The 27,775-nt window shown below is 39.8% G+C and overlaps 1 protein-coding gene and 1 pseudogene across 1 annotated transcript; both read right to left on the reverse strand.

The window, feature by feature from the left end:
• Positions 1-204: 204 nt before the first annotated feature.
• Positions 205-11,404, reverse strand: LOC118109050 (aminopeptidase Ey-like). The gene is given in 23 exon segments (XM_047339796.1): positions 205-508; positions 510-533; positions 1,235-1,277; positions 1,888-2,031; positions 2,132-2,244; positions 2,246-2,297; positions 2,397-2,504; positions 2,637-2,728; positions 2,853-3,000; positions 3,558-3,613; positions 3,703-3,836; positions 5,715-5,791; positions 5,955-6,127; positions 6,202-6,267; positions 6,583-6,648; positions 6,897-7,040; positions 7,164-7,277; positions 7,874-8,028; positions 8,244-8,370; positions 8,664-8,800; positions 8,895-9,037; positions 9,332-9,638; positions 11,068-11,404. Coding segments are annotated over 23 exon segments (2,883 nt in total). The 3' UTR covers positions 205-385.
• Positions 11,405-16,611: 5,207 nt separating this feature from the next.
• LOC118109051 lies at positions 16,612-27,564 on the reverse strand (annotated as a pseudogene).
• Between the last annotated feature and the right edge of the window lie 211 nt (positions 27,565-27,775).

Here is a 27,775-nt window from a genome sequence, read left to right on the forward strand (position 1 = left end):
TAATTTACAGAAAAACAGAAGAAGATAATATTATTATTAAATACAGAGCTGATATGAACAAAAGAGGATGAACATGTTTTTCTTTACACGACATTACAAGAACAATACAAACTGTAATTTTGTTCATTTCAGAGATTTCGTGTATTTAAAACTGTGATTTAAAAAAGTATAATACAAACAACAACAAAAACATTTTCTCTCCAGCTTTAAATATCAAAACATCATTTCTGATTATACTTTTATTGTCTAGGTTTTGAAATACACTGTAATTCTACTTTTTCCAGTTGAGTTGTGCAAAATCTCCTGCTCCTCCGAGCGAGATTCGTGTTATTAAAAAAGGATTGTTTCTAATCACATGTAAATAAAGGGTGAACACGCGGCTTCATCAGGGCTTCGTTTCAGCCACGAACCACTTCAGGACGTTCTGCTTGTTCTCCGCGATCCATTTTATGTTGCCGATGGTTCTCTCGATGGACTGATCCACCGCTAGGGTGCCGGAGCCGAAACTCCACCTCTGCGTTATCGGCCTTGAACTGTCATGAGCTGTGACTTACTTAACAAACAGAGAAATGATGCCTAAAGTGACTCAGCAGTTTGACGTGATAACAACACAGATGACTGGGATGACAACGTGTGGAAAACCTCCTCCTGGGTAATAAACTCATGAAAACACCAGTGTTACAGGTTACAAAGGAAATTAGTGTCAGATCAGAATCGGCAAAGCTTATGTTCTGATCTTAAATTAGAAGCGTTACCTGCGGATTCTGCCTCCTTCATTAAACAAAAGCAGCAGGATAAGATTTCTGTGTTTTTCTCATGTTTATTAAAGCTGAAAGTTTTTAGTTTTTAGTTTTACAAAACAAGATATTTGATGGTTAGGGTTTTGCTAATGGTTTGGTTTCAAAGAAAATCTCATTCAGTTTCTAAGAGATATTGGGAAAATTCTGTTTCATAATATTTTAACCATCCAAGGTAGACTCACCACCACATTTAGATTGTAAAACAATGCTGTATTCCTCCTGTAGAGCTACAAGCCTGTATGATAACAACTGTGTTAAACGTGTTTCGCTATATCAAGGAGAAGCACTTCAATACTAGTGTTAGCAACTGCAGCTCAAGTTAAAGCAGAAAAGCTTAAAGAGAGTTAAACGCTGCGTATGTGTCGCTCCATAAAAACTCATAGTGGAACATCGAACCTGTTTCCAGCTCAAATCAGTGGTTGCCGCTTTGTGACGCCATTGATGAGGTTGGAGAAGGAGAATGATCCACCACCGTACCTGTGGAGGGAAAATAAAACTACTGCTGCAAATTAAAAACCACTTACCACGCTTGGCCTTCGCTGCTTTGTCTTCAAGTTACGAACTCAAAGTAAAAGAAGCTGAATGACATGATAGCTTAATGCACATGTGTACAGACTAATCTCATTAAAAGATGTTTTAATAAAAGCATCTACATTCTACTGGAGATGGAAATATAGGAATCAATCATGTTGCTGTAGGTGCAGCAGCCTGAGACCAGAAGAGAATTACAAGTCGGACATACAAAAGACGGAGAAATACGCACTGCTTATATTTGTGAAAAATTGTAATAGTTAAAAGCACTTAAACTCTGCTCATCATCGTTTGAGTCGTGACCAAAGTTCGTCTGAGTCAATAAAAGCTCTCACTGATGATAAGCTGCACTTTAAAACCACAGTAAATCTTTTTATGTACTTGTCACTTCTTGTGTTTCTAACACTCCATAAACTCATGTTTATAACCTTCTACTCCCATTGAAAGTGTCGTATTCTGGACTAGATGCTGAGCACAGCTGAATCTCTGTAGATCTATAAATGTTTCACGTCAAATGTGAGGCAGCGACGTTAGAAAAATGTTGAGTAATACTCACTGATTGAAAATGTATGACCACCGGTCCCTGACAAAGTCCCACGCCAGAGACTGACCAACCACGTTGTTGGCGATGTAGACGATAGTGGAGGTGGCATCCTGCTTTCGGATCATGTCTGGATCCAGAGTGTACTCCAGGTACCTGAGAGCATTAACACACAGCAGCAGGAGAAGTTTATATATATATATATATATATATGTGTATAAATGTAAATATACTATAATATTGGTAAGTTGAGTGCACTTTGGAGCAGCCACGGTTGTTTTGTGTAGACAGAGCCGAGCGCAGTTTTTCTGCTTCACTAGCGATCGGCGCTCTGAAACTTCTCGACCAAGCAAAGTCCCACTTTTTAGCGCCCACCTGCTGAGATGGCGTTACAGCACAATCATGGAGCGAGGTTGGGGTGGATCCTGGAGGAAGAGATGAAGGTCTAAATCTCAGTACAGCACAGATAATGCAGTTTAAGAGTAATATAGTAAGTATTCCATTGGGAAGGTGTTTACACTCACGGGTTAATCTTTGTGTCCATCCACTGTTTGAACCATCCCTTCACCAGGGTTTGACATTCCTCATGGCCCGTCTTACACGCCTGGCTGATGGCGTTCACCTGATTGTACCTGAAGGAGACATGAGAAGGACGAGCGTTAGAAGACGTGAAGAGGATGTGGGGGAGCAAAGAAAGACGGAATAAGAGAATAAAACAGGAGTGTTTGTGAAGTGCTCTGGACGACTGAGGGATCTTTACTCACTGGTCCATGTGTCCAGTCGGTACTTTAGTCCAGTTTCCAGTCAGCGTCTTGTAGTGATCAAACAGAGGGACGACCTGTTTCCTCAGATAATCCTAAAAACAAGGAGAACATGCTGCAGTTAAGGAAATCTGATATTTCCATTAAGGTTCAGATCATGAAAGCAACTCAATTAGCTTTGCTTCTTTATGTCTTTATGTCTTTTTTAATGTTGCACACCTGCATGGGGCCGTAAACCTCGCTGCGGTCGAACATGAGGTAGAAGAAGTTCAGGTTTCCCAGAGCCGATTGCCAGGGCATGTAGTCTCTCTCCTTGTTCAGGTACTTGGTCGTACTGAGGGCGCGGACTGTCGGGATGATCTTTGCTCTGTGGAGTTTACAACATGTTATAAAAGAAGTTCTACATTCCACTCTTTAATACGCTGAAGAAATTTACGACATTGTCTTGATTTGTATGCTTGATGGTTTTTTTACTGACATTTTTTTATCTTTATTCTGTTCAAATTAGGACTTTATTGACATATTGAGACTTTATTTTGTATTATATCAACTTTATTCTCGTAACGTTACAACTTTATTTTCTTAATGTTACAACTTTATTCTCGTAATGTTACGACTTTTGTTTCATAATAATACGACTTTTGTCTCGTTATCCGATGCTCCGTACTACAAAATATAATTGTAACGTCATAATTTTAAAGAAACAATCGAAAAATACATGACTCTGTGTAATGGGAGCTGTGCAGAAGTACTACCAGACTAATATTTCTGGCATTGTTGTTGTTATTGATATTATTAAAGGATTTTGCTAACTGGATCAACTTTGATAAAGTATTTTGGCTTTATTGAAGGCAACAAGTTAAAAGTAACAATTTCCTGCCTTTGCTTTCATCCTCTGTTCAATATAACATCAGCTGGACTCACCTGGCCAAGTTAAAAGCATCATCCACCAGCTGAGCTCTGTTGATCACTTGAATGAGCTGGAAAAACAACATGTCTCTGTTAGTTCTCTTGAAAGGAAACATTAGGAAACATGTTTGTATGAAGGCATCTGTCAGAAGTGTCTTACGCTATGATTGGTGCTCAGAGCGTTTAGCAGCTTGTCCCAGTTGCTGTCGTCATAGTTGACTCTGTAGTAACCCACCACATCGAGGTTGGCCAGCACCCAGTCGCCTGCTGTCGTCTTCATCGCTTCCTGTGTTGCTACAGACGACAAGGAGGTCGGAGTTAGAACATTTTCTCTCCTCGGAGTCTGAACTAAGCTTCATGTGTTTGTTCCATTTGTTGGGACATGGTTTTTGGGAAACCAAAGTTCGGCCTCCATGTTCAGTCAAAGCCTGAAGCCGCATGTTCCTTTGTTCCGGAGAAAACCAGAGCAAGGAACTCAGTCTCCCAGGGGGCATCAACGTCACATAGAGGTGTGAACCCCCCAGGGACACAGGTTTCAACTCCCATTGGTCACTCTGGACCCATGACTCCAGAGGTCACCGCCAATATAAGGCCTGTCCCCACCTTCATCACTTCTACACTCCTCCCACGGAGAGAAGGCTGTCGAGCCTCTTTTCCTGCATCGCCGAGGGGAGTGAAGCCTGGCTTCTCCAGCTCACATCTTCTCTTCCCGCCATCCAACTCTTCGAGAGGAGCACAAAGGTGCAGCTTCCAGCTCATCTCACCAAGGAAACCTCCCCGCACTCCAAGCTCTACTAACCCTTCAAGCAGCGACTCAATGTCCTGCTGGAGAACTTCAAACAGCAACATGCTCAACAGAATCACTAAGGCAGGAGCCACAAGCCAGCAAGACGACTTCACAGAACTGCGAACTGCACAGCAACTCTTTTTCCTTTCCACGGACGGGTAACACAACTGGGCGCATTAATTATACTGAAGGGCAAGACTGTTTGTTCGATTCTGTGTGATGTTTATAAGTTTGATTTGTGGTGCTGTGACATTGTGGTTACATGTTGCTGAGAAAGTTACTGCTAGCTATGCTCTTCAGTCCTTCCTTGCAGCGCATCTTAGTAACTTTCTAATTTGGCACACATGCATAACTCTTCACCTACTTAGCCTGACCCCGGCTTACATGTCGTAAGGATTCCAATAGGGGGAGAGAGGGGCGTTATCTTCAAAGTGGCCAGCCATTTTGGAAGCACATAGACACACACATGTAGACTCACATACCTATCTTTGTTTAGTAAGTACAATCATAGTAAACGTGCTTTTATACTTTATTATATTCACAATAAATGTTTTTCTTTCACAAATGTTTTTTTATTAATGCTGTATAAGTAATTTTGCCAACCTCTATACTGTCAAGAACTCCATATCCTTTTCAACTTAGCTAACTATCTATATGGTAATTTTGGTTATAGTTATTAATTTAATTGTTAATCAGAGTTCCAAATTTGTAGTTAGTACTTTCTTATGAGGCTATCTTTCCCTTCCTTGAAGGGTGGTATTCTGAGGTAACTTCTTTAATCAATTAAAGTTATTATTTAATATTAGCCAATACATTTTAATATTTAATATTTTATTTGATCACCAAATTTATTGAATGTAAAGGCACAACATTTTATGGTATCAATGCTTAATGCACATGGTACAACACATTGTTAGTTTTGGCTCACGCTGTAATTTAGGACTCAAAGAATTTTTGTCCGACACGACATCCTGTCGTCATCACCACGTAAGGAGTCTATGATCTATACCACCTCTGATTGGTTTGTAGTCAATTGAGTTATGTTGTATTCGCTTAACGTTTTTGAATGAAGTGCGAGAAAAAATAGTAGCTGCCTTTGAAAATGAGAAAGGAATTAACTGGTTGGCTTTGTTAATATCGTTGCCACGGTAATATCTTTATGGTTCAAACATTATATTTCCATGAAGCAGAGTTGAAAAGTGGACTCACACTAAGGCACTTGTTTCCTCACGTGGTACATGATATGTACTGACATATGATGTATACTTATTAATTTGACTTCGATTGCTGAAGGGCAAATCACAAAAAGACAGAAAGAATTCTGCGTGTAAATGAATGTGACTTGTTAAAATCCCAACATTGTTGCTGAGGTCTGTACATCATACCTGATTTTTGCTTCAGCCAATAAGGGGTCTGGACTGTTTCATTCTTAGTCCACTTGATTGGAACAATCCATTCGTAACTGAAGGTGAAACAAATACATCAATTAGTCTAGATTGTGTTGTTTATGCATTTTGCCTTTTGTGAAGACAAAAAATGGAGAATTCCTATTTTGTATCAGTTAGTACGTCATGACTTTGTTGTTCTTATGAGAGGGAGCAAGGAAAGAAAGTGTGTGTTCATACTTGAAGGGAGACGGAGCTGTGACTTCAGAGTCTGGATCCAGGAGAAAGTGCTTCTGGGAGACGTCCCCACTGGTGGTGTTTATGGTGACCACAGGGAAACCCATCTGCAGCACCCAGGTGTTCATGATGTCCTGGACACTTTCAGTCAGGTTAGTGCCAGTGGCGTTAACGGCCTGTGGAAACAAAACTATAAGTAACAGACTATTCTAAATGTTCTAATGTGAAGAATCTGGAGAAAAGAACTTGCCATTTGCAAATGTTTCCACAGGTCGGTGTAAACTGCATTCCCAAATTCAAATTCCTTCAGGTAGGTCTGCAAGAGAAAACAAACAGAGGTTACTTAGTTTTGCAGGGTGAGACTTAGGCTTAATTCTTTAATTCATTCGTTAACTTTCATTTTGTCGTAGCCGTTCTTATTGTCAACCATTGTTTTGTGCTTTTTTATCTGTTCTGGCACCGGAACCATTTTAAAAGTATCGATTTAGCACCGATATATGAAATAACTGAGACAAAACTCAACCCTAATGAATGGTCACGTTCTCATGTTTGAGAAACAAACAGAGAATACATTTGCAAAGATTTGCCGATGTGGGAATTATTTCATCGTGTTCCTCAATGAGGTCCTTACCCTGAGTCCCATTACGAAGATGTCTTCAGTGAGGAAATCCGACAGCATTCTCAGAACAGAAGCTCCCTGAGGAACGACAAAGTCATTTGACATGTTCAGGTGAGGGAACTGTGTTTCAGCAACATTGTGACAAATCAATCAAGTCATTCAGACAATCCAATAGTTCTATGGGACAGAAATATAAAACATAACCTGGTTTGATTGATGTTAGGAAGATACATGATATGAGAGTGGGACACAAACGAAGACCCCCCAATGTAAATCATTGAAACTCATGAAGTGAGAACTTGGTTTAAGTGAAGGCAGATTTTCACCTTGCTGTAAGAGATGGCATCAAACAGCTCGCTGATCTGCTCTGGTCTCTGGATGTCTTCTTCTCTGGACGACAGCGGGTGAGAAGAGGCCAGAGCATCGACGGCAAACACCCTGTGGACATCGTTGAGCACGATGAGGTCTTTCTGTTGTGGGACAAATTAGACAGAACGCTGAAAACACCACCGGACACCAGCTCCAGTGTTCTACATGAGTTTAGATTAGTCCATTGGGCGAGAAGGAGACACCATAGACTGGGAAATACTCACTATGTTCCAGTCTGGTTCGGCCTCGTTTGCTCCCAGGTACTCAACATAAGATGCAAAGCCTTCATTCAGCCACAAGTCATTCCACCACCTCAGGGTCACCAGATTACCAAACCATCAAAGACAGCACAGAGAAAATGTGTCAATGCCAAGAAAATTAGCATAAATGAAATATAAACAGCAGGAATGCAGACATGGTTTGACTCACTTAAATTTCAGATGCAACATCCTGAAGCTACTTGAATATTTTTCAATTGAGACGGAAGCAAAAGGCATCGAAGTCCTCTTGACCTTGTTTCAAGGTTACAGAATTATCACTTTTGGTCTGGTCTACTGACGGATCACCACAATAATTTGCCGTTCTCTCCAGTGGTGTTCCCCAGGTTTCCTCCTGTGTCCATACTATTTTTTACCTCAGCCTAGGAGGTTATGATTCCGTTGTGTCTGTCTGTCTGATAGTCAACAGAATTATGCAAAAAGTACTGGACAGATAAACACAACACTTGGAAGGAGGAAGGATGTGGTATGTGTCAGGAAATACAGTTTGTTACTTTCTCTGCAGCGTTTCCCACAGAATGAATTCATATGAATGCACACGAACATCACTCTCACACACAACGAATACGAACGACAGATACACAGACAAAAGAAAAGCCTTGACATTAGCCTTGGTGGAGGTGAACCCAGAAATGACATTAAACATTAAAACGAACCATGTGAGCCAGTTCATGAGAGATGATGGTAGCAATCCTCTCCTTGTTGGAGTTGGAGGAGAATGTTTTATCGTAGAGCAGCGCCGTCTCTCTGTACGTGATCAGACCCCAGTTCTCCATGGCTCCAGCGTTAAAGTCTGGCAGAGCGATCTGATCTGTGTCAGGAAACAGATCATTCGTGGTTCATTGCCCAGAGAATAGAATAATCAAGTATAATTCATTATTTGAGGTTGTTTGGCCTCTCAAAGGCTTCATATGCGAAACAGAGAGTAACCTCCTCGGGTTGGCAGTTGCAGCTGACTGATTAGGGATCTACTCTCAGGGTGAAACCAGACTCATTCAAATCCAGATCATCATGTGGCTGACTCACCAGATTTGGGCAGAGGGTAACTGGAATTGTAATATTTCTCAAAGAACTTAAGGATGGGTCCAGTTTTGTTGAGGGCGTACTGTCCTTGCCCTGCATCGATAGCCGGCTTCCGGGCGAAGATACGGATCTGAGCAGACAATCAAACACATAAGCAACATCAATTTCTGTTGGCCTGAATATTTATTTATAGAAACCAGTGAACCTTTATGGTTTTAATTTGATACCAGCTGTTTAATGCATGCTATTAAAGTGAGAAACTTTTGTATCGTTTAACTTGTAACGAAAGTCGTAGTTAATAAAAAAGTCGTGATTACAAAATAAGGTTGTCAGTAATAGAAACTGTCAGTTATGAAAAATGCTGGTTGTTGCTGCTTCCTGTCAATACAAACTGAATTCATGACAGAGGTACGTGTCAGTTACCGAAACATCATCAACGGAGTTGTTGATGAAGCCGAACTCGCTGACGATGAAGGCCAGCAGGTAGGTGGACATTTTCTCAGTCTGCTCAAAATCTGTCTGCATCAGACTCTTGCCCTGAATGGTGACGCCCTTTGATTCTGTACAAGAGAAAAGTTATTTTTATGTATCTTCCTCATTCATTCATTATGTCCTAGACGGTGAATATAAACGTGTTATTGTCGTGCAACTCACCTTTTTCTGCCCCGTTGGACAAGGCAACAGTTCCAGGGTCGTGGATCAGAGTGATGTTGAAAGTAGCCTTCATAGCCGGCTCGTCAAAACAGGGGAAAGCCTTTCTGGCGTCTGTCGGCTGCATCTGAGTGGTCGCAACAACCCTGACAGGAAAAAGACAAATTAGGTTTGTGTTTGAAAAACAGCTTGTATGGAGTTTTGCCAAAAGCAAGACGGTTAAATAAATCAATTTACTTTAATCAATCAATTCTTTAGCCTGGATCAGCACAACGACTGGAAACTGTGAGTTCAAACTGTCTATGTTGGGTCTTTTTTTTACAAAATACACCTTTTGAAATAGAAATGTTTTCAAAACCGTTCTTTTTAGGACCAAACTGAGAGTTTTGAAACCCTCTGGATTCACACTCGATGTTATCGGACACATTAAGTTCACATACTTGCGCTGTCCATTCTCTATGTACTCGCTCCGGTAGAAGCCTCCCAGGTCATCAGCCAGCTCTCCAGTGAAGTTGGTGTACAGGTGGTACCGTTGGTCCTTCATAAGTTTACCGTCCAGCTGCAGGACCAGGTACTGAGTCACAGGCTGCAGCCACGAAGACTTGATCGGCGGGACCTTGACGCCGCTGTTGACCGCGCTGAGCCTCGCCAGCTGGCCATTCTCAAGTTTGGTGTAGTTCAGCTTATTGGAGTGGATGAGAATCAGGTCTGTGTCCTCGGCGCACCTAAACTCCACAGTGGACTCACCTGCAACAACATGAAATAACGTATTTAGAAACTCAGTCACAACCCAGTCCCTTAGATTAAATCAAGCTGCACCACATTACACAAACTCATAATGTCATAATTGACTTCACCCATAATTCTACAAGAAAAGTAGTTCAGTAGTTTCTCTATAATCGGCACAAACAGACAAATAACAAAGAAAACATTATCTCCTCGGTGGTAATTAGAATTTTCTAAGCAAATAATTTGGTGGCATTTGAAAATCTGATTTCATGCCTCAATTATTTAAATTATTTAATATATGTTTGAGTGCTTTTAGTGTCCACTCACAAATCTTCAGTCCTCTCTGTCAGTACGTTGTTTTTCTTTGTTCTGTGTGAAAAAGCACCTGAAGTCATTTTGAAATGTTGTTTGCACAGATGCGTCTCTAACAGCTTGCCACAGCGATGACGAGAACTCAGCTAATAAAATGTTATCTCCACCTTGGGACATCATATAATGAAGCTTTATATCGGAGCAACTATCTTGTCCTATCAAGATCAAATAATATATCACCTATCAGGACTCAGGGTTCCGTAAAAAAAACCGTACGGTCCTGATGAAGTAAGAAAGATCCTGTGCAGCAAAAAGATCAAACCTGTAGATTGATGTAAAGACTGAAATATTGAGTGTAACAAATCAGTTGTCGTTGCTGTTCAGGGAAAATCACGTACCTCCAAAATTTTGAAAACTGTAGAATTAAGGTTTATTCCTTAAACAACTATTCAATAACTTTAACATGATCTAAAAACGCACAGTGACAAAACTACGATGAAGGAGCTTTTCTGATGTTTGTTAAAGTTGAATTTGACGTTTTGGAAAAAGATTTTCAAACAAAAGCAAGACAATGTAAAGTATCTTTACTTTGTAGTGATTCATAATATTTCTACTACGAATAACAACAACAACAACGACGACAATTATTAATTATTATAAACTGTATTTATACAATTTACTATACTAGATATCTAGATATATGCATACAACTATAAATTGCTTTAGCATGAAGAAATAACACCAGACAGGTAAATAAAAAGAGAATAAATGAACATGAGCAGAGAAATTTTGAATAATAAAATAGATGAAATCATAAATAAAGAAGCAGAATAAGTGTAAAGAGTCGATGTGAACCATTTGTAAAACCTTTTTATAAAAGAAGGTTTCAAAAAGTCTGTCTCAGTCCAATTAAAAGCAAATCTGTCAAAGGTGATCGGTGAGTGAGGGTCAGATGTCAGGAGACTCATCCTGATCCAGAATCCTGTAATTCATTAACCTCTCGTCAGACTTTATCTCCATCACTGTTTTATTTGAAATAAAAGCCGCCACACTCCTGCAGCTTTTATTTCTTGAAGACAGAGGAGGATTTAATTTAACTCAAACACCAATGCAACTGAAACCAACTGATTCTCACCAGTGAAGATGTAGAGTCGAGTGGTGGGGTCTGCAGTCAGTCGGGGCCACAGGACGACGTTGTAGTGGTCCGGCACCAGGCTCTTGGGGAGCCGGTACTTGTCCCAGGGTTCGTTGGACAGGGCAGGCGTCGTCACAGTGGGTTTGGATGTCGTTGGTTTGGATGTCGTTGGTTTGGATGTCGTTGGTCCGTCCGTCGGTGAAACCTGATTGTCGTTATTTTTAGCCTTTTCCTGCGAGTAGACGACAGACAGAGCTATGATTGTTGCCAGGGCCCCTGCACCCAGGATGACCCCCACCACCCCAACCGCTTTACTGATGTAGAAACCTTTCCCCATGTCGTCCGCCTGTACGGGAATCCTCACACTGAGGCCACGCAGAGGTGGAAGGTGAACCTTTATACGACACCATGGGCAGCATCTTCCCTCCCAGTCAACAGGTGACACATTAACAGTGAGATTGCAAATGTAGACCTGACACAATGATAATGACTCGTGACTGAGTAAAAGCCCCGGACACAAGTAAACAGGGAGGTTTTCTCATGTTAAGAGAGACATTTAGTAGAATTATTAATATTTCTAGAGGATTAATTTATCTCTATTCCATCAAAGATATCACCTACTTGGTTTTTCTGCATTTTGGAACCAGGATATATGACATTTAAATATATGTATACATATATTTCAGAATGGCTGCTTTCAAAGGAACAGTTGAACCTTTTAGTGAAAACTGTGAGTTATAAAGGAAAAGATAGAAATCAGCCTCGAACAGTTAGAGTCCACTTTTAGAACGTCTCTGGTTCCGGGAGTAAATTTACCATTAATTTTCTCCATTGACATTTTAGAAAATCCTATAAAAAATATAGTTTTTATCCTGGAACCAGGTCGACCAGCTACAGGATGAATATCGACCATAAAATATTTGATTCAGAGCAAAGAAATGATTGTAAAACAGAAAAAAAATGATCCTGGGAATGATCCTTTCTGAAGATTTCCAGCTGCTTCCTCTTGAATTTGAATTTGAATTTCTCTAAACGAACACATCATGTGAGAAAGAGAAATCATGGATCCTCTGTGGTAATCGTAATGTAACACTGAACGATCCGATCGTAGCCGACATGATTTTGAGGAGATTGTTTCCTAATCTCATGGGTTGAGGCAAGTCTACCTTGGATGGTTAAAATATTATGGCTGATAATCAAAATTAACGCTGTAGATCTCTATCCCTGCAAATTACACACACAGTGCTTTATTATTCTCTGGGAATTCAGTGAAAGTATTGAAACCGCCCCGTGATCTTGATCCGCACCAAAACATAATGAGTTCTTCCTCGACTCATTTCACATCCTCTCACCAGGTTTCATGGTAAATCGTCCACGACTGTTTGTGTAATCTTGTTCACAAACAAACAAACAAATCAACAGACTTAGACGAAAACATGTTTTTCTTAGCGCAGGTACAAATTCTTATCTTTTATGATTCGTGGGTTCATCAGGTCCTCACAAGAGTAATTTTAAAAAAGTGTTGATTAAAAACATCAGGAACCTAATAAAGACTTATAAAAGATAATCTTATCTTATCCCACGACAGGTGATCAACTCCTCCCACAGAAGATCACAGGAGGTATAAAGCTAATTCAATAAAACTGCTGGGAAACGGATCGTAAATCTCAAAGATTTCAGTCCTGGTTGATTTGATAATTAATGGAGCAGCAGTATCAAGGTTAGTTTCAGCTGTCAATCACGATCTCAGGCAGTTTTTATATGATCAATTAACTAATTCAAACGAAAACATGTTTTTATCGGCGGAGGTAGAAATTCTTATCTCTTACCGATCACGATGCAACAGGTTCATCAGCTTCTCACAACAGTAAATGAAACTTAAATAAAAAAACAATCTATTTTGATTCTAAATTCCTGTGTTGATGAAATAAAATGGGAATAACTTACGATCAACTGGTGCAACAGGATTCTGTCGTCATTTAGAAATACAACAATCAGCGACAACTTTAAAACCACTGACCGAGATGTTTTCTAATCATCGATGTTAATGAATATCATGTTTTAATGTTGTAAGTTTTAAACTGGTGAAAAAATTATATTCTGAGTTTCTGGATCAAGGATTTAAGGTCTTTATTGTCATACTCAGGTAAAATGAAATTCATAAGAGGCTTCTCCCTCCAAGATATATTTATATACAGGTGTAAAAAATATGCAGAAATAAAGGGTGAAAACAACATAAGTAGCAGCATCAGCAAATAACTACTATTTGTAAATTAAATAAATGAAATGTGAACTAGACTTCAGATTTCCATATCCCCTGGAAACAGTAGTAGACTGATACTAGAAGACTTGTAATATCTTTTAATGTTAATAATCAAACATTAAAAAAAGTTGCTGAAATGATGTGCCAGAAAGAATCTTAAAAAATATTTCCTCAAGAATTGAACATTGAAATGATAAAGTGTTTTATTCTTTTATATTTCTTACAACATGAATGACAGCACTAATGTTGCTTCTCTCAGTCTCCACGTCACCTTCGAGTCATTCATCTCGTGTTACATTCTGTGGTTACATTTTAACAGAGGGGCCGTTTGGAATAATGTGTGTGTGTGTGTGTGTGTGTGTGTGTGTGTGTGTGTGTGTGTGTGTGTTCTAATGTTCGTAAAGCAGATTCCTCTCAGCGTCATGTTTACTGGATGTGACCAGAGATGGGCAGTATTTCTATTACTTGTATTTGAAATACGTATTTCAATTACTTTTGAGTATTTTGTAATTTGTATTTGATAGGGCCGATAAAAAATCTAACGTAATTTGTAACAAAATACTTTAGAGTGGAGTAATTTTGTATTTAAAATACTCAAAATACTTTCTCCACGAATCAAAAAACAGTTCACGAGTTCAGTCTTCAGATCTTCAAGTTCAACGGATTGTCTGTCAAGGTAAATATTTTATCTGAGTGTGACAGATGTCAACTAGCTTGATGTATAATTTATGTCTGGGTCTGGCTACATAGCCTATTGTATATACATGGTGATGGTTATAATATCAAGCTAGCGATCGATGCTAACATGCTAATGACGCTAGCATGCTGCCTAGGCTAGTGCATAGCCAGTGTTTAGCAAGTTAACTTATCAGTCGAGTAGCTAGCTATAGGAAGAGGGAGATTGGGAGCTTGTATGTTCATACCCCTAACCCTAACCAAAATGGAAGGATTATTATGTCATAAAGATGTCAGTGTGAACCTGTATGAGACACTTAACACTGTAATATAGAACTATGTGGCCTACCATGCCACTGGCCAATGTAAGAGAGAAGTAAGTAGGCTACTCACTTGTTAAGTTACCTGTTCACTTTTGTATTGATTCACTATTTACCTTTTATTTTTATTCATTTTTCTGTGCAGAACTTGATGTACAGTAATTTATTTAGGCTCTTTACCTGTGTACAACTGGTTTTAATACTCTATTTTGCTTTTATAGTATACATAGGCCTAATGTGTGATGCTATTCATATGTGATGAATATTTTCTTGTTGATACAAAGCCAAAGTTTATGGGCTGTTAAGTCCCATTAATAAAAATATATATATACATAATCAATCAAGTTGTTGTCTTTTAATAGCTTTGCTTAGTTACACTGACATTCTGTGACTGTTCTTCCTTTCTGTGGGGTTCACCAGAGCTTTGTGTACATTATATAGCCCAAACCTGAAGGCTCTGCTATACCAAATTGTGAGAAAACGGAAAATCCAGAAAAAGTATTTCCTATATTTTAAATACAAAATACATGTATTGTATTTTGTTACATTTTCTGGCACCAGTATTTTGTATTTTATTTTAATACATTTATTTGAGGGGTATTTTGTATCAAAATACATTTTGATGTATTTTTGCCCATCTCTGGATGTAACTGAACATTAATTCCTCTCTTAAGCCCTTTTAAAGGCTAAATTTACAAATTCATTTACTTCATAATATACTGAAATACTGTAAATTTAAAATTTAGAGAAAGCTCCACTATAAGCTGATGTTTGGACTTATTTAAATTTGCAGGTGTATGTTTATTTTATCCGTTTCTTTTGCCACTACTTTTGAATGTTGTATTATTTTATCTCTTTGATTTTAGATTTTATGTGATATGATTTGCTGTCATTGATTTTAACTGAATTCATTGATTTTAACTGACATCGTATTCCTTTGCTTCTTGTCTTTGATGTTTCGTTTTCTTGTCTGTGTTTGTTCTCCTGGTGAAGCACTTTGTAATTAATGGCTTTTATTATTATTATCAATATTTTACTGTGTCTTTTACTGATGTCTTTTAATCAAATTGCTAAATGAATTTATTAAGACAAAAGGGGAAAGGTTAAAGTTTATTACGACCTCTGCCAGAGGGGTTATGTTTTCCATTCGCCTGTTTGATCGTTTGTTTTAAACAGGATTACGGGAAAAGGGGATGGGACAGGGAACCAAATTACATCTTGGTCCTGTCGTGGAAATTTCTATTTAATCATACACAAAGTCATACATTGTCTCTCGGTAAGTTCAATTCTAACATCTGCAGATGGACTCACCCCACACATCACCTAGAGTGACGTGTAACAATGAGCAAAGAGCATAGGAGAATCAATACACTTTATACATCACAAGCCCCTCCCTGAGAGGAGCAAAAGGTATTCCATCAGCTCCTTGATGTCTGATCAGGGTGGGCAGACATCCTGTCTCCATCTCTGTACCAGACCCCTGGAGTGACTTCTGGTGTGAACCATCTGTCTCAGAGACCCTTATCTTCGTTTACAAGACAAAAGACCCCAGTCCTGTATACAAGACAGAGATCCCCGCACCCATCTACTCAGACACCTTGAGTGACCCCTGCAGTGAACCATTTGCCCAGTGACACACAAAGGGAGGAAGCCATAAACATCTAAGTTCCCTGAGCAACACCCATAAAGCCTAAGTTAACTCACAGAAACACATTTGTTCATACATTCTTCTAAATACATGTCTGTTCTTCCATTAAACATTACCCAAATGCAGAAATTCCCATCACAGTCCTAATCCAGGAACCTTTTCTCACTTTCTTAGGACGTTATTCGAAATTTTCTTAGATTTCTCAGAGAATAATTCATGGATTTAGATGATTTAAATCGGGCATATTTGGGGGACTGATATTTATGAGTGTGTGTGATTTAGTTGTATTTGAGTTAAGGGACCGTTTGGCCTTGGCCGTGCTTTGCTTATTTTACTTTTCTTCTTGTATACCTATCTATCAATTTCCTGATTGATTGATATCATATTGACAGGTGTTTTTTATATATTTTTTCATGTGCACCTGCAATCCTTGAGGAAAATAAAAAATATATATATGTTTAAATCAGAACAATAAATACAAGAAAATGTCTTCAACTTTATCAGAAATTATTTTGTATTGTGACAAGAAAATAAACATCTACTCTTTAATTTACAGAAAAACAGAAGAAGATAATATTATTATTAAATACAGAGCTGATATGAACAAAAGAGGATGAACATGTTTTTCTTTACACGACATTACAAGAACAATACAAACTGTAATTTTGTTCATTTCAGAGATTTCGTGTATTTAAAACTGTGATTTAAAAAAGTATAATACAAACAACAACAAAAACATCTTCTCTCCAGCTTTAAATATCAAAACATCATTTCTGATTATACTTTTATTGTCTAGGTTTTGAAATACACTGTAATTCTACTTTTTCCAGTTGAGTTGTGCAAAATCTCCTCCTCGTTTTATTAAAAAAGGATTGTTTCTAATCACATGTAAATAAAGGGTGAACACGCGGCTTCATCAGGGCTTCGTTTCAGCCACGAACCACTTCAGGACGTTCTGCTTGTTCTCCGCGATCCATTTTATGTTGCCGATGGTTCTCTCGATGGACTGATCCACCGCCAGGGTGCCGGAGCCGAAACCCACCTCTGCGTTATCGGCCTTGAACTGCCGCAGCTGTGACGACGAACAAAACAGAGAAATGAGCGTCTGGGAAGTGACTCAGCAGTTTGACGTGATAACAACACAGATGACTGGGATGACAACGTGTGGAAAACCTCCTCCTGGGTAATAAACTCATGAAAACACCAGTGTTACAGGTTACAAAGGAAATTAGTGTCAGATCAGAATCGGCAAAGCTTATGTTCTGATCTTAAATTAGAAGCGTTACCTGCGGATTCTGCCTCCTTCATTAAACAAAAGCAGCAGGATAAGATTTCTGTGTTTTTCTCATGTTTATTAAAGCTGAAAGTTTTTAGTTTTTAGTTTTACAAAACAAGATATTTGATGGTTAGGTTTTGGTTAATGGTTTGGCTCCCAAAGAAAAAATCTCATTCAGTTTCTGAAGAGATATTTAAATTTTCAGCCATAATATTTTAACCATCCAAGGTAGACTCACCACCAGCTACGAGATTGTAAAACAATGCTGTATTCTCCTGTAGAGGCCACAAGCCTGTATGATAACAACTGTGTTAAACGTGTTTCGCTATATCAAGGAGAAGCACTTCAATGCTCAGGTGTTGTAGCAACTGCAGCTCAAGTTAAAGCAGAAAAGCTAAAGAGACAAACGCTGCGTATATGTGTCGTTCCATAAAAACTCATAGTGGAATATCGAACCTGTTTCAGCTCAAACTCAGTGGCGAAGCGTTTTGTGACGCCATTGATGAGGTTGGAGAAGGAGAATGATCCACCACCGTACCTGTGAGGGAAAATAAAACCATCAGCTGCAAATTAAAACCACTTCTACTACGTTTGGCTTTTAAACGGTTTGTTCTCTTAATCTACGAACTCAAAGTAAAAGAAGCTGAATGACATGATAGCTTAATGCACATGTGTACAGACTAATCTCATTAAAAGATGTTTTAATAAAAGCATCTACATTCTACTGGAGATGGAAATATAGGAATCAATCATGTTGCTGTAGGTGCAGCAGCTCAGACAGAAAATTTATTCGGACATACAAAAGGCGAATGCTTTCTTATATTTGTGAAAAATTGTAATAGTTAAAAGCACTTAAACTCTGCTCATCATCGTTTGAGTCGTGACCAAAGTTCGTCTGAGTCAATAAAAGCTCTCACTGATGATAAGCTGCACTTTAAAACCACAGTAAATCTTTTTATGTGTAGCCGTGCTTCACTTCGTGTTTCCTAACACTCCATAAACCTGCGTTTATAACCTTCTACTCCCATTGAAAGTGTCGTATTCTGGACTAGATGCTGAGCACAGCTGAATCTCTGTAGACGATAAAACGTTTCTCACGTTTCAATGTGAGGCAGCGACGTTAGAAAAATGTTGAGTAATACTCACTGATTGAAAATGTATGACCACCGGTCCCTGACAAAGTCCCACGCCAGAGACTGACCAACCACGTTGTTGGCGATGTAGACGATAGTGGAGGTGGCATCCTGCTTTCGGATCATGTCTGGATCCAGAGTGTACTCCAGGTACCTGAGAGCATTAACACACAGCAGCAGGAGAAGTTTATATATATATATATATGTGTGTATAAATGTGTATTTATACTGTATAAATATTGGTAAGTTGAGCAGACCTTTGGAGCAGCCACGGTTGTTTTGTGCAGGACAGAGCCGAGCGCAGTTTTTCAGCTTCACTAGCGATCGTGGCGCTCTGAAACTCCGACCAAGCAAAGTCCCACTCTTTAGCGCCACCTGCTGAGATGGCATTGCAGTACACCGTGGAGCGTAGGTTGGGGTGGATCCTGAGGAAGAGATGAAGTGTCTAAATCTCAGTACAGCACAGATAATGCAGTTTAAGAGTAATATAGTAAGTATTCCATTGGGAAGGTGTTTACACTCACGGGTTAATCTTTGTGTCCATCCACTGTTTGAACCATCCCTTCACCAGGGTTTGACATTCCTCATGGCCCGTCTTACACGCCTGGCTGATGGCGTTCACCTGATTGTACCTGAAGGAGACACTTAGGAAGACGTTGAAGGCGTGAAGAGATGTGGGGAGCAAAATGGGGAATAAGAGAATAAAACAGGGGTGTTTGTGAAGTGCTCTGGACGACTGAGGGATCTTTACTCACTGGTCCATGTGTCCAGTCGGTACTTTAGTCCAGTTTCCAGTCAGCGTCTTGTAGTGATCAAACAGAGGGACGACCTGTTTCCTCAGATAATCCTAAAAACAAGGAGAACATGCTGCAGTTAAGGAAATCTGATATTTCCATGAAGGTTCAGATCATGAAAGCAACTCAATTAGCTTTGCTTCTTTATGTCTTTATGTCTTTTTTAATGTTGCACACCTGCATGGGGCCGTAAACCTCGCTGCGGTCGAACATGAGGGTAAGAAGAAGTTCAGGTTTCCCAGAGCCGATTGCCAGGGCATGTAGTCTCTCTCCTTGTTCAGGTACTTGGTCGTACTGAGGGCGCGGACTGTCGGGATGATCTTTGCTCTGTGGAGTTTACAACATGTTATAAAAGAAGTTCTACATTCCACTCTTTAATACGCTGAAGAAATTTACGACATTGTCTTGATTTGTATGCTTGATGGTTTTTTACTGTCATTTTTTTATCTTTATTCTGTTAAAATTAGGACTTTATTGACATATTGAGACTTTATTTTGTATTATATCAACTTTATTATCGTAAACTTTATTCTCGTAACGTTACAACTTTATTCTCGTAACGTTACAACTTTATTTTCTTAATGTTACAACTTTATTCTCGTAATGTTACGACTTTTGTTTCATAAATCATCGACTTTCTCGTTATCCGATGCTCCGTATTACAAAATATATTGCTGCGCGTCATAATTTTAAAGAAACAATCGAAAAATACATGACTCTGTGTAATGGGAGCTGTAAGTGCTACCAGACTAATATTTCTGGCATTGTTGTTGTTATTGATATTATTAAAGGATTTTGCTAACTGGATCAACTTTGATAAAGTATTTTGGCTTTATTGAAGGCAACAAGTTAAAAGTAACAATTTCCTGCCTTTGCTTTCATCCTCTGTTCAATATAACATCAGCTGGACTCACCTGGCCAAGTTAAAAGCATCATCCACCAGCTGAGCTCTGTTGATCACTTGAATGAGCTGGAAAAACAACATGTCTCTGTTAGTTCTCTTGAAAGGAAACATTAGGAAACATGTTTGTATGAAGGCATCCGTCAAGTGTCTTGCTAGTTGGTGCTCAGAGCGTTTAACAGCTTGTCCCAGTTGCTGTCGTCACTGATTAGCTCTGTAACCCACCACATCGAGGTTGGCCCAGCACCCAGTCGCCTGCTGTCGTCTTCGTAACTTCCTGTGTTATGCTACAGACGACAAAAATTGGATTAGAACAATTTTCTCTCCTCGGAGTCTAGACTTAGCTTCATGTGTTTGTTCCATTTGTTGGGACATGGTTTTGGAAACCAAAGTTCGGCCTCCATGTTCAGTCAAAGCCTGAAGCCGCATGTTCCTTTGTTCGGAAAATGAGCAAGGGAACTCAGTCTCCCAGGGGCATCAGCGTCACATAGAGTGTGAACCCCCACCCCCCAGGGACACAGGTTTCAACTCCCATTGGTCCTCTGGACCCCTTGACCTGTGAGGTCACGGGCCAGCTATAAGGCCTGTCCCCACTTTCTTCTATCTCTTTCCTCCCTCCACGGAGAGAAGGCTGTCGAGCCTCTTTTCCTGCATACGCCCGAGGAAAAGCCTGGCTTCTCCAGCTCACATCTTCTCTTCCATCCAACTCTTCGAGAGGAGCACAAGATTACCTTCCAGCTCATCTCACCAGAAACCTCCTCGCACTCCAAGCTCTACCAACCTTCAAGCAGCGGCTTCGATGTCTGCTGGAGAACTTCAAAACAGCTCAGCAGAATCACTAGGCAGGAGCCACAAGCCATGTAAGGCAGCTTCACAGAACTACGAACTGCACAGCAACTCTTTCCCCTTTCCTGGACCCGGGTAACACAACTGGGCTTAATAATTATACTAGACAAAGCAAGACTGTTTGTTCGATTCTGTGTGATGTTGTGGTGTTGTGATATTGTGGTTACAAGTTTTGAAAGTTAATGTTAGTTATGCTCTTAGTCCTTCCTTGCAGCCATCTAGTAACTTTCTCTAATTTGCTTTGCCATAACTCTTCACCTATAGCTCGGACCCCGCTACATGTCGTAAGGATTCCAATGGGGAGGGTGTTACTCTTCAAAGTGGCCAGCCGCCATTTTGGAAGCACATAGACACACACATGCATACTCACATACCTATCTTTGTTTAGTAAGTACACGTTAGTAATCTGTGTTTTATACTTTGCTATATTCATAATAAATGTTTTCTTTCACAAATGTTTTTATTAATGTTGCATAAGTGAATTTTGCCAACCTCTACACTGTATCAAGAACTCACATATCCTTCAGCTTATCTAACTATCTATATGGTAATTTTGGTTATAGTTATTAATTTAATTGTTAATCAGGTTCCAAATTTGTAGTTAGTACTTTAATGAGACTTAATCAATAAATTGGCTATCTTTTCCTTTGAAGGGTGGTCCCAATTAACTTTAATCAATTAAAGTTATTATTTAATATTAATAATAAAATATTAATATTTAATATTTTATTTTGATAACCAAATTTATTGAATGCCGAAAGGCACACCATTTTATGGTATCACGTTTAATGCATTATGGTACAACACATTGTTAGTTTTGGTTTCACGTTGTAATTTAGGGACTAAAGAATTTTGTCCGACATACGCACATCCTGTCGTCATCACCTACGTGGGCGGAGTCTAGATCTATACTTGACTCTGATTGGTTTGTAGTCAATTGAGTTGTTGTATTCGCTAACGTTTTTGAATGAAGTGCGTAGAAAAAAATAGCCGTTCCTTTTGAAATGAGAAAGGGAATTAACTGGTTGGCTTTGTTAATATCGTTGCCACAGTAATATCTTTATGGTTCAAACATTATATTTGCGACAGGAGTTGAAAAGTGGACTCGCTACTCAAGGCACTTGCTCTCACGTGGTACATGATATGTACTGATATATGATGTATACTTATTAATTTGACTTCGATTGCTGAAGGGCAAACCACAAAAAGACAGAAAGAATTCTGCGTGTAAATGAATGTGACTTGTTAAAATCCCAACATTGTTGCTGAGGTCTGTACATCATACCTGATTTCTGCTTCAGCCAATAAGGGGTCTGGACTGTTTCATTCTTAGTCCACTTGATTGGAACAATCCATTCGTAACTGAAGGTGAAACAAATACATCAATTAGTCTAGATTGTGTTGTTTATGCATTTTGCATAAATGATATAAATGGAGAATTCATATTTTGTATCAGTTAGTATGTCATGACTTTGTTGTTCTTATGAGAGGGAGCAAGGAAAGAAAGTGTGTGTTCATACTTGAAGGGAGACGGAGCTGTGACTTCAGAGTCTGGATCCAGGAGAAAGTCATACAGGAGGGCGTCCCCACTGGTGGTGTTTATGGTGACCACAGGGAAACCCATCTGCAGCACCAGGTGTTCATGATGTCTGGACACTTTCAGTCAGGTTAGTGCCGAGTGGCGTTAACGGCCTGTGGAAACAAAACTATAAGTAACAGACTATTCTAAATCATTTCTAATGTGAAGAATCTGGAGAAAGAACTTTGCCATTTGCAAATGTTTCCCACGAATTCGGTGTAAACTGCATTCCCAAATTCAAATTCCTTCAGTGAGTCTGCAAGAGAAAACAAACAGAGGTTACTTAGCTTGCAGAATTGAGACTTCAACTCATTTGTCCTGCTTCGTTCTTATTGTCAACCATTGTTTTGTGCTTGCTGACATTCTGGCACGGAACCATTTTAAAAGTATCGATTTAGCACCGATATATGAAATAACTGAGACAAAACTCAGCCCTAATGAATGGTCAAGTTCTCATGTTTGAGAAACAAACAGAGAATACATTTGCAAAGATTTGCCGATGTGGGAATTATTTCATCGTGTTCCTCAATGAGGTCCTTACCCTGAGTCCCATTACGAAGATGTCTTCAGTGAGGAAATCCGACAGCATTCTCAGAACAGAAGCTCCCTGAGGAACGACAAAGTCATTTGACATGTTCAGGTGAGCGAACTGTGTTTCAGCAACATTGTGACAAATCAATCAAGTCATTCAGACAATCCAATAGTTCTATGGGACAGAAATATAAAACATAACCTGGTTTGATTGATGTTAGGAAGATACATGATATGAGAGTGGGACACAAACGAAGACCCCCCAATGTAAATCATTGAAACTCATGAAGTGAGAACTTGGTTTAAGTGAAGGAGTGTGACGCCACCTTGCTGTAAGAGATGGCATCAAACAGCTCGCTGATCTGCTCTGGTCTCTGGATGTCTTCTTCTCTGGACGACAGCGGGTGAGAAGAGGCCAGAGCATCGACGGCAAACACCCTGTGGACATCGTTGAGCACGATGAGGTCTTTCTGTTGTGGGACAAATTAGACGAAGCCTTTAAGCATGCTGAAAACGCCACCGGACACCAGCTCCAGTGCTCTACATGAGTTTAGATTAGTCCATTGGGCGAGAAGGAGACACCATAGACTGGGAAATACTCACTATGTTCCAGTCTGGTTCGGCATCGTTTGCTCCCAGGTACGCAACATAAGATGCAAAGCCTTCATTCAGCCACAAGTCATTCCACCACCTCACGGTCACCAGATTACCAAACCACTATAAAGACAGCACAGAGAAAAATGTGTCAATGCCAAGAAAATTAGCATAAATGAAATATAAACAGCAGGAATGCAGACATGGTTTGGACTCGACTAATTTCAGATGCAACATCCGTGAAGCTACTTGAATATTTTTCAATTGAGACGTGAAGCAAAAGGCATCCAAGTCCTCTTGACCTTTGTTTCAAGGTTATGCAGAATTATCACTTTGTCTGTCTACTGGACGGATCACCACAATAATTTGCCGTTCTCTCCAGTGGTGTTCCCCAGGGTTTCCTCCTGGGTCCTATACTATTTTTACCTCAGCCTAGGAGGTTATGATTCCGTTGTGTCTGTCTGTCTGATAGTCAACAGAATTATGCAAAAAGTACTGGACAGATAAACACAACACTTGGAAGGAGGAAGGATGTGGTATGTGTCAGGAAATACAGTTTGTTACTTTCTCTGCAGCGTTTCCCACAGAATGAATTCATATGAATGCACACGAACATCACTCTCACACACAACGACTACGAACGACAGATACACAGACAAAAGAAAAGCCTTGACATTAGCCTTGGTGGAGGTGAACCCAGAAATGACATTAAACATTAAAACGAACCATGTGAGCCAGTTCATGAGAGATGATGGAAGCAATCCTCTCCTTGTTGGAGTTGGAGGAGACTGTTTCATCGTGAAACGGCACTTTGTAATCTCTGTCGTGATCAGACTGATTCTCCATGGCTCCAGCGTTAAGTCTGGCAAGCGATCTGATCTGTGTCAGGAAACAGATCATTAAGTGGTTCATTGCCCAGAGAATAGAATAATCAGTATAATTCATTGACTGATTGTTTGGCCTCTCAAAGGCTTCATATGCGAAACAGAGAGTAACCTCCTCGGGTTGGCAGTTGCAGCTGACTGATTAGGGATCTACTCTCAGGGTGAAACCAGACTCATTCAAATCCAGATCATCATGTGGCTGACTCACCAGATTTGGGCAGAGGGTAACTGGAATTGTAATATTTCTCAAAGAACTTAAGGATGGGTCCAGTTTTGTTGAGGGCGTACTGTCCTTGCCCTGCATCGATAGCCGGCTTCCGGGCGAGTCTGGATCCTGAGCAAGACAAATCAAACCATAACAACATCAATTTCTGTTGGCCTGAATATTTATTGCATAGAAACCAGTGAACCTTTATGGTTTAATTTGATACCAGCTGTTTAACGCTGTCCTATTCAAAGTAGAAACTTTGTATGTCGTTTAACACTTAATCGTAGTTAATAAAAAAGTCGTGATTACAAAATAAGGTTGTCAGTAATAGAAACTGTCAGTTATGAAAAATGTGGTTATTTTGCCTTCCTGTCAATACAAACTGGGTTGTGAAATCGTCGTCAGTTACGAAACATCATCATGGAGTTGTTGATGAAGCCAGTTCCTTTGTGATGAAGGCCAGCAGGTAGGTGGACATTTTCTCAGTCTGCTCAAAATCTGTCTGCATCAGACTCTTGCCCTGAATGGTGACGCCCTTTGATTCTGTACAAGAGAAAAGTTATTTTTATTTATTTCCCTCATTCATTCAATATGTCCTAGACGGTGAATATAGCGTGTTATTGGCCAAGGCACAGCTCACCTTTCTCCCGTTGGACAAGGCAAGCAGATTCGAATTAATGGATCAGAGTGATGTTGAAAGTAGCCTTCTGCTTGGCTTTCGTCAAAACGGGAAAGCCTTTCTGGCATCTATGGCTGCATCTGGTGGTCATGTAGCCTGACAGGAAAAAGACAAATTAGGTTTGTGTTTGAGAAACAGCTTGAGTTTGCAAAAGCAAGGCGGTTAAATAAATCAATTTACTTTAATCAATCAATTCTTTAGCCTGGATCAGCACAAAGACTGGAAACTGTGAGTTCAAACTGTCTATGTTGGGTCTTTTTTTTTACAAAATACACCTTTTGAAATAGAAATGTTATCAAAACCGCTCTTTTTAGGACCAAACTGAGAGTTTTGAAACCCTCTGGATTCACACTCGATGTTATCGGACACATTAAGTTCATGCTGTCCATTCTCTATGTACTCGCTCCGGTAGAAGCCTCCCAGGTCATCAGCCAGCTCTCCAGTGAATTTGGTGTGCAGGTGGTACCGTTGGTCCTTCATAAGTTTACCGTCCAGCTGCAGGACCAGGTACTGAGTCACAGGCTGCAGCCACAAAGACTTGATCGGCGGGACCTTGACGCCGCTGTTGACCGCGCTGAGCCTCACCAGCTGGCCATTCTCAAGTTTGGTGTAGTTCAGCTTATTGGAGTGGATGATAATCAGGTCTGTGTCCTCAGTAGCATCTAAACTCCACAGTGGACTCACCTGCAACAACATGAAATAACGTATTTAGAAGCTCCAGTCACAACCCAGTCCACTTGGAGTGCAATCAAGCTGCACCACGGCCTACAGACTCATAATGTCATAATTGACTTCACCATAATTCCTACAGAAAAGTAGTTCAGTAGTTTCTCTATAATCGGCACGAAGCAGACAAACAGACAAATAGCAAAGAAAACATTATCTCCTCGGTGGTAATTAGAATTTTCTAAGCAAATAATTTGGTGGCATTTGAAAATCTGATTTCATGCCTCAATTATTTAAATTATTTAATACATGTTTGAGTGCTTTTAGTGTCCACTCACAAATCGTCAGTCCTCTCTGTCAGTACGTTGTTTTTCTTTGTTCTGTTGCCACAGCGATGACGAGAACTCAGCTAATAAAATGTTATCTCCACCTTGGGACATCATATAATGAAGCTTTATATCGGAGCAACTATCTTGTCCTATCAAGATCAAATAATATATCACCTATCAGGACTCAGGTTCCGGTAAAAAAACCATTGGTCCTGGTAAATGAAAAGATCCTGTATACCTTAAAAGATCAAACCTGTAGATTGATGTAAAGACTGAAAGTATCTTTACTTTGTAGTGATTCATAATATTTCTACTACGAATAACAACAACAACGCACTATACTAGATGACTATAAATTGCTTTAGCATGAAGAAATAACACCAGACAGGTAAATAAAAAGAGAATAAATGAACATGAGCAGAGAAATTTAGAATAATATAATAGATGAAATCATAAATAAAGAAGCAGAATAAGTGTAAAGAGTCGATGTGAACCATTTGTAAAACCTTTTTATAAAAGATGGTTTCAAAAACTCTGTCTAAGTCCAATTAAAAGCAAATCTGTCAAAGGTGATCGGTGAGTGAGGCTCAGATGTCAGGAGACTCATCCTGATCCAGAATCCTGTAATTCATTAACCTCTCGTCAGACTTTATCTCCATCACTGTTTTATTTTAAATAAAAGCCGCCACACTCCTGCAGCTTTTATTTCTTTAATTAACTCAAGCCTGTACAGCTGAAACCAACTGATTCTGCAGTGAAGATGTGAAGTCGAGTATGGTGGGGTCTGCAGTCAGTCGGGAGCCACAGGACGACGTTGTAGTGGTCCGGCACCAAGGCTCTTGAGGCAGGTGCTTGTCCCAGGAGTTCGTTGGACAGGGCAGGCGACAGTACAGTGGGTTTGGATGTCGTTGGTTTGGATATCGTTGGTTTGGATGTCGTTGGTTTGGATGTGATTTGGATCCCATCCGTCGGTGAAACCTGATTGTCGTTATTTTGCCTTTTCCTGCGAGTGAGCGACAGACAGGCTATGATTGTTGCCAGGGCCCTGCACAGGATGACCCCCACCACCCCAGCAGCTTTACAGTGTAGAAGCAACACCATATGTCCACCTGTCACAGATCTCACTGAAGGCCAGAAGGTGGAAGGTGGTGCCCATCGACACCATGGGCATCTTCCCTCCCCAGTCAACAGGTGACACATTAACAGTGAGATTGCAAATGGACCTGACACAAGTGATAATGACTCGTGACTGAGTAAAAGCCCCGGACACAAGTAAACAGGGAGGTTTTCTCATGTTAAGAGAGACATTTAGTAGAATTATTAATATTTCTAGAGGATTCATTTTCCCTCTCTATTCCATCAAAGATATCACCTGTGGTTTC

This window comes from Hippoglossus stenolepis, chromosome 5, assembly GCF_022539355.2.
Source record: "Hippoglossus stenolepis isolate QCI-W04-F060 chromosome 5, HSTE1.2, whole genome shotgun sequence".
Taxonomy (NCBI): domain Eukaryota; kingdom Metazoa; phylum Chordata; class Actinopteri; order Pleuronectiformes; family Pleuronectidae; genus Hippoglossus; species Hippoglossus stenolepis.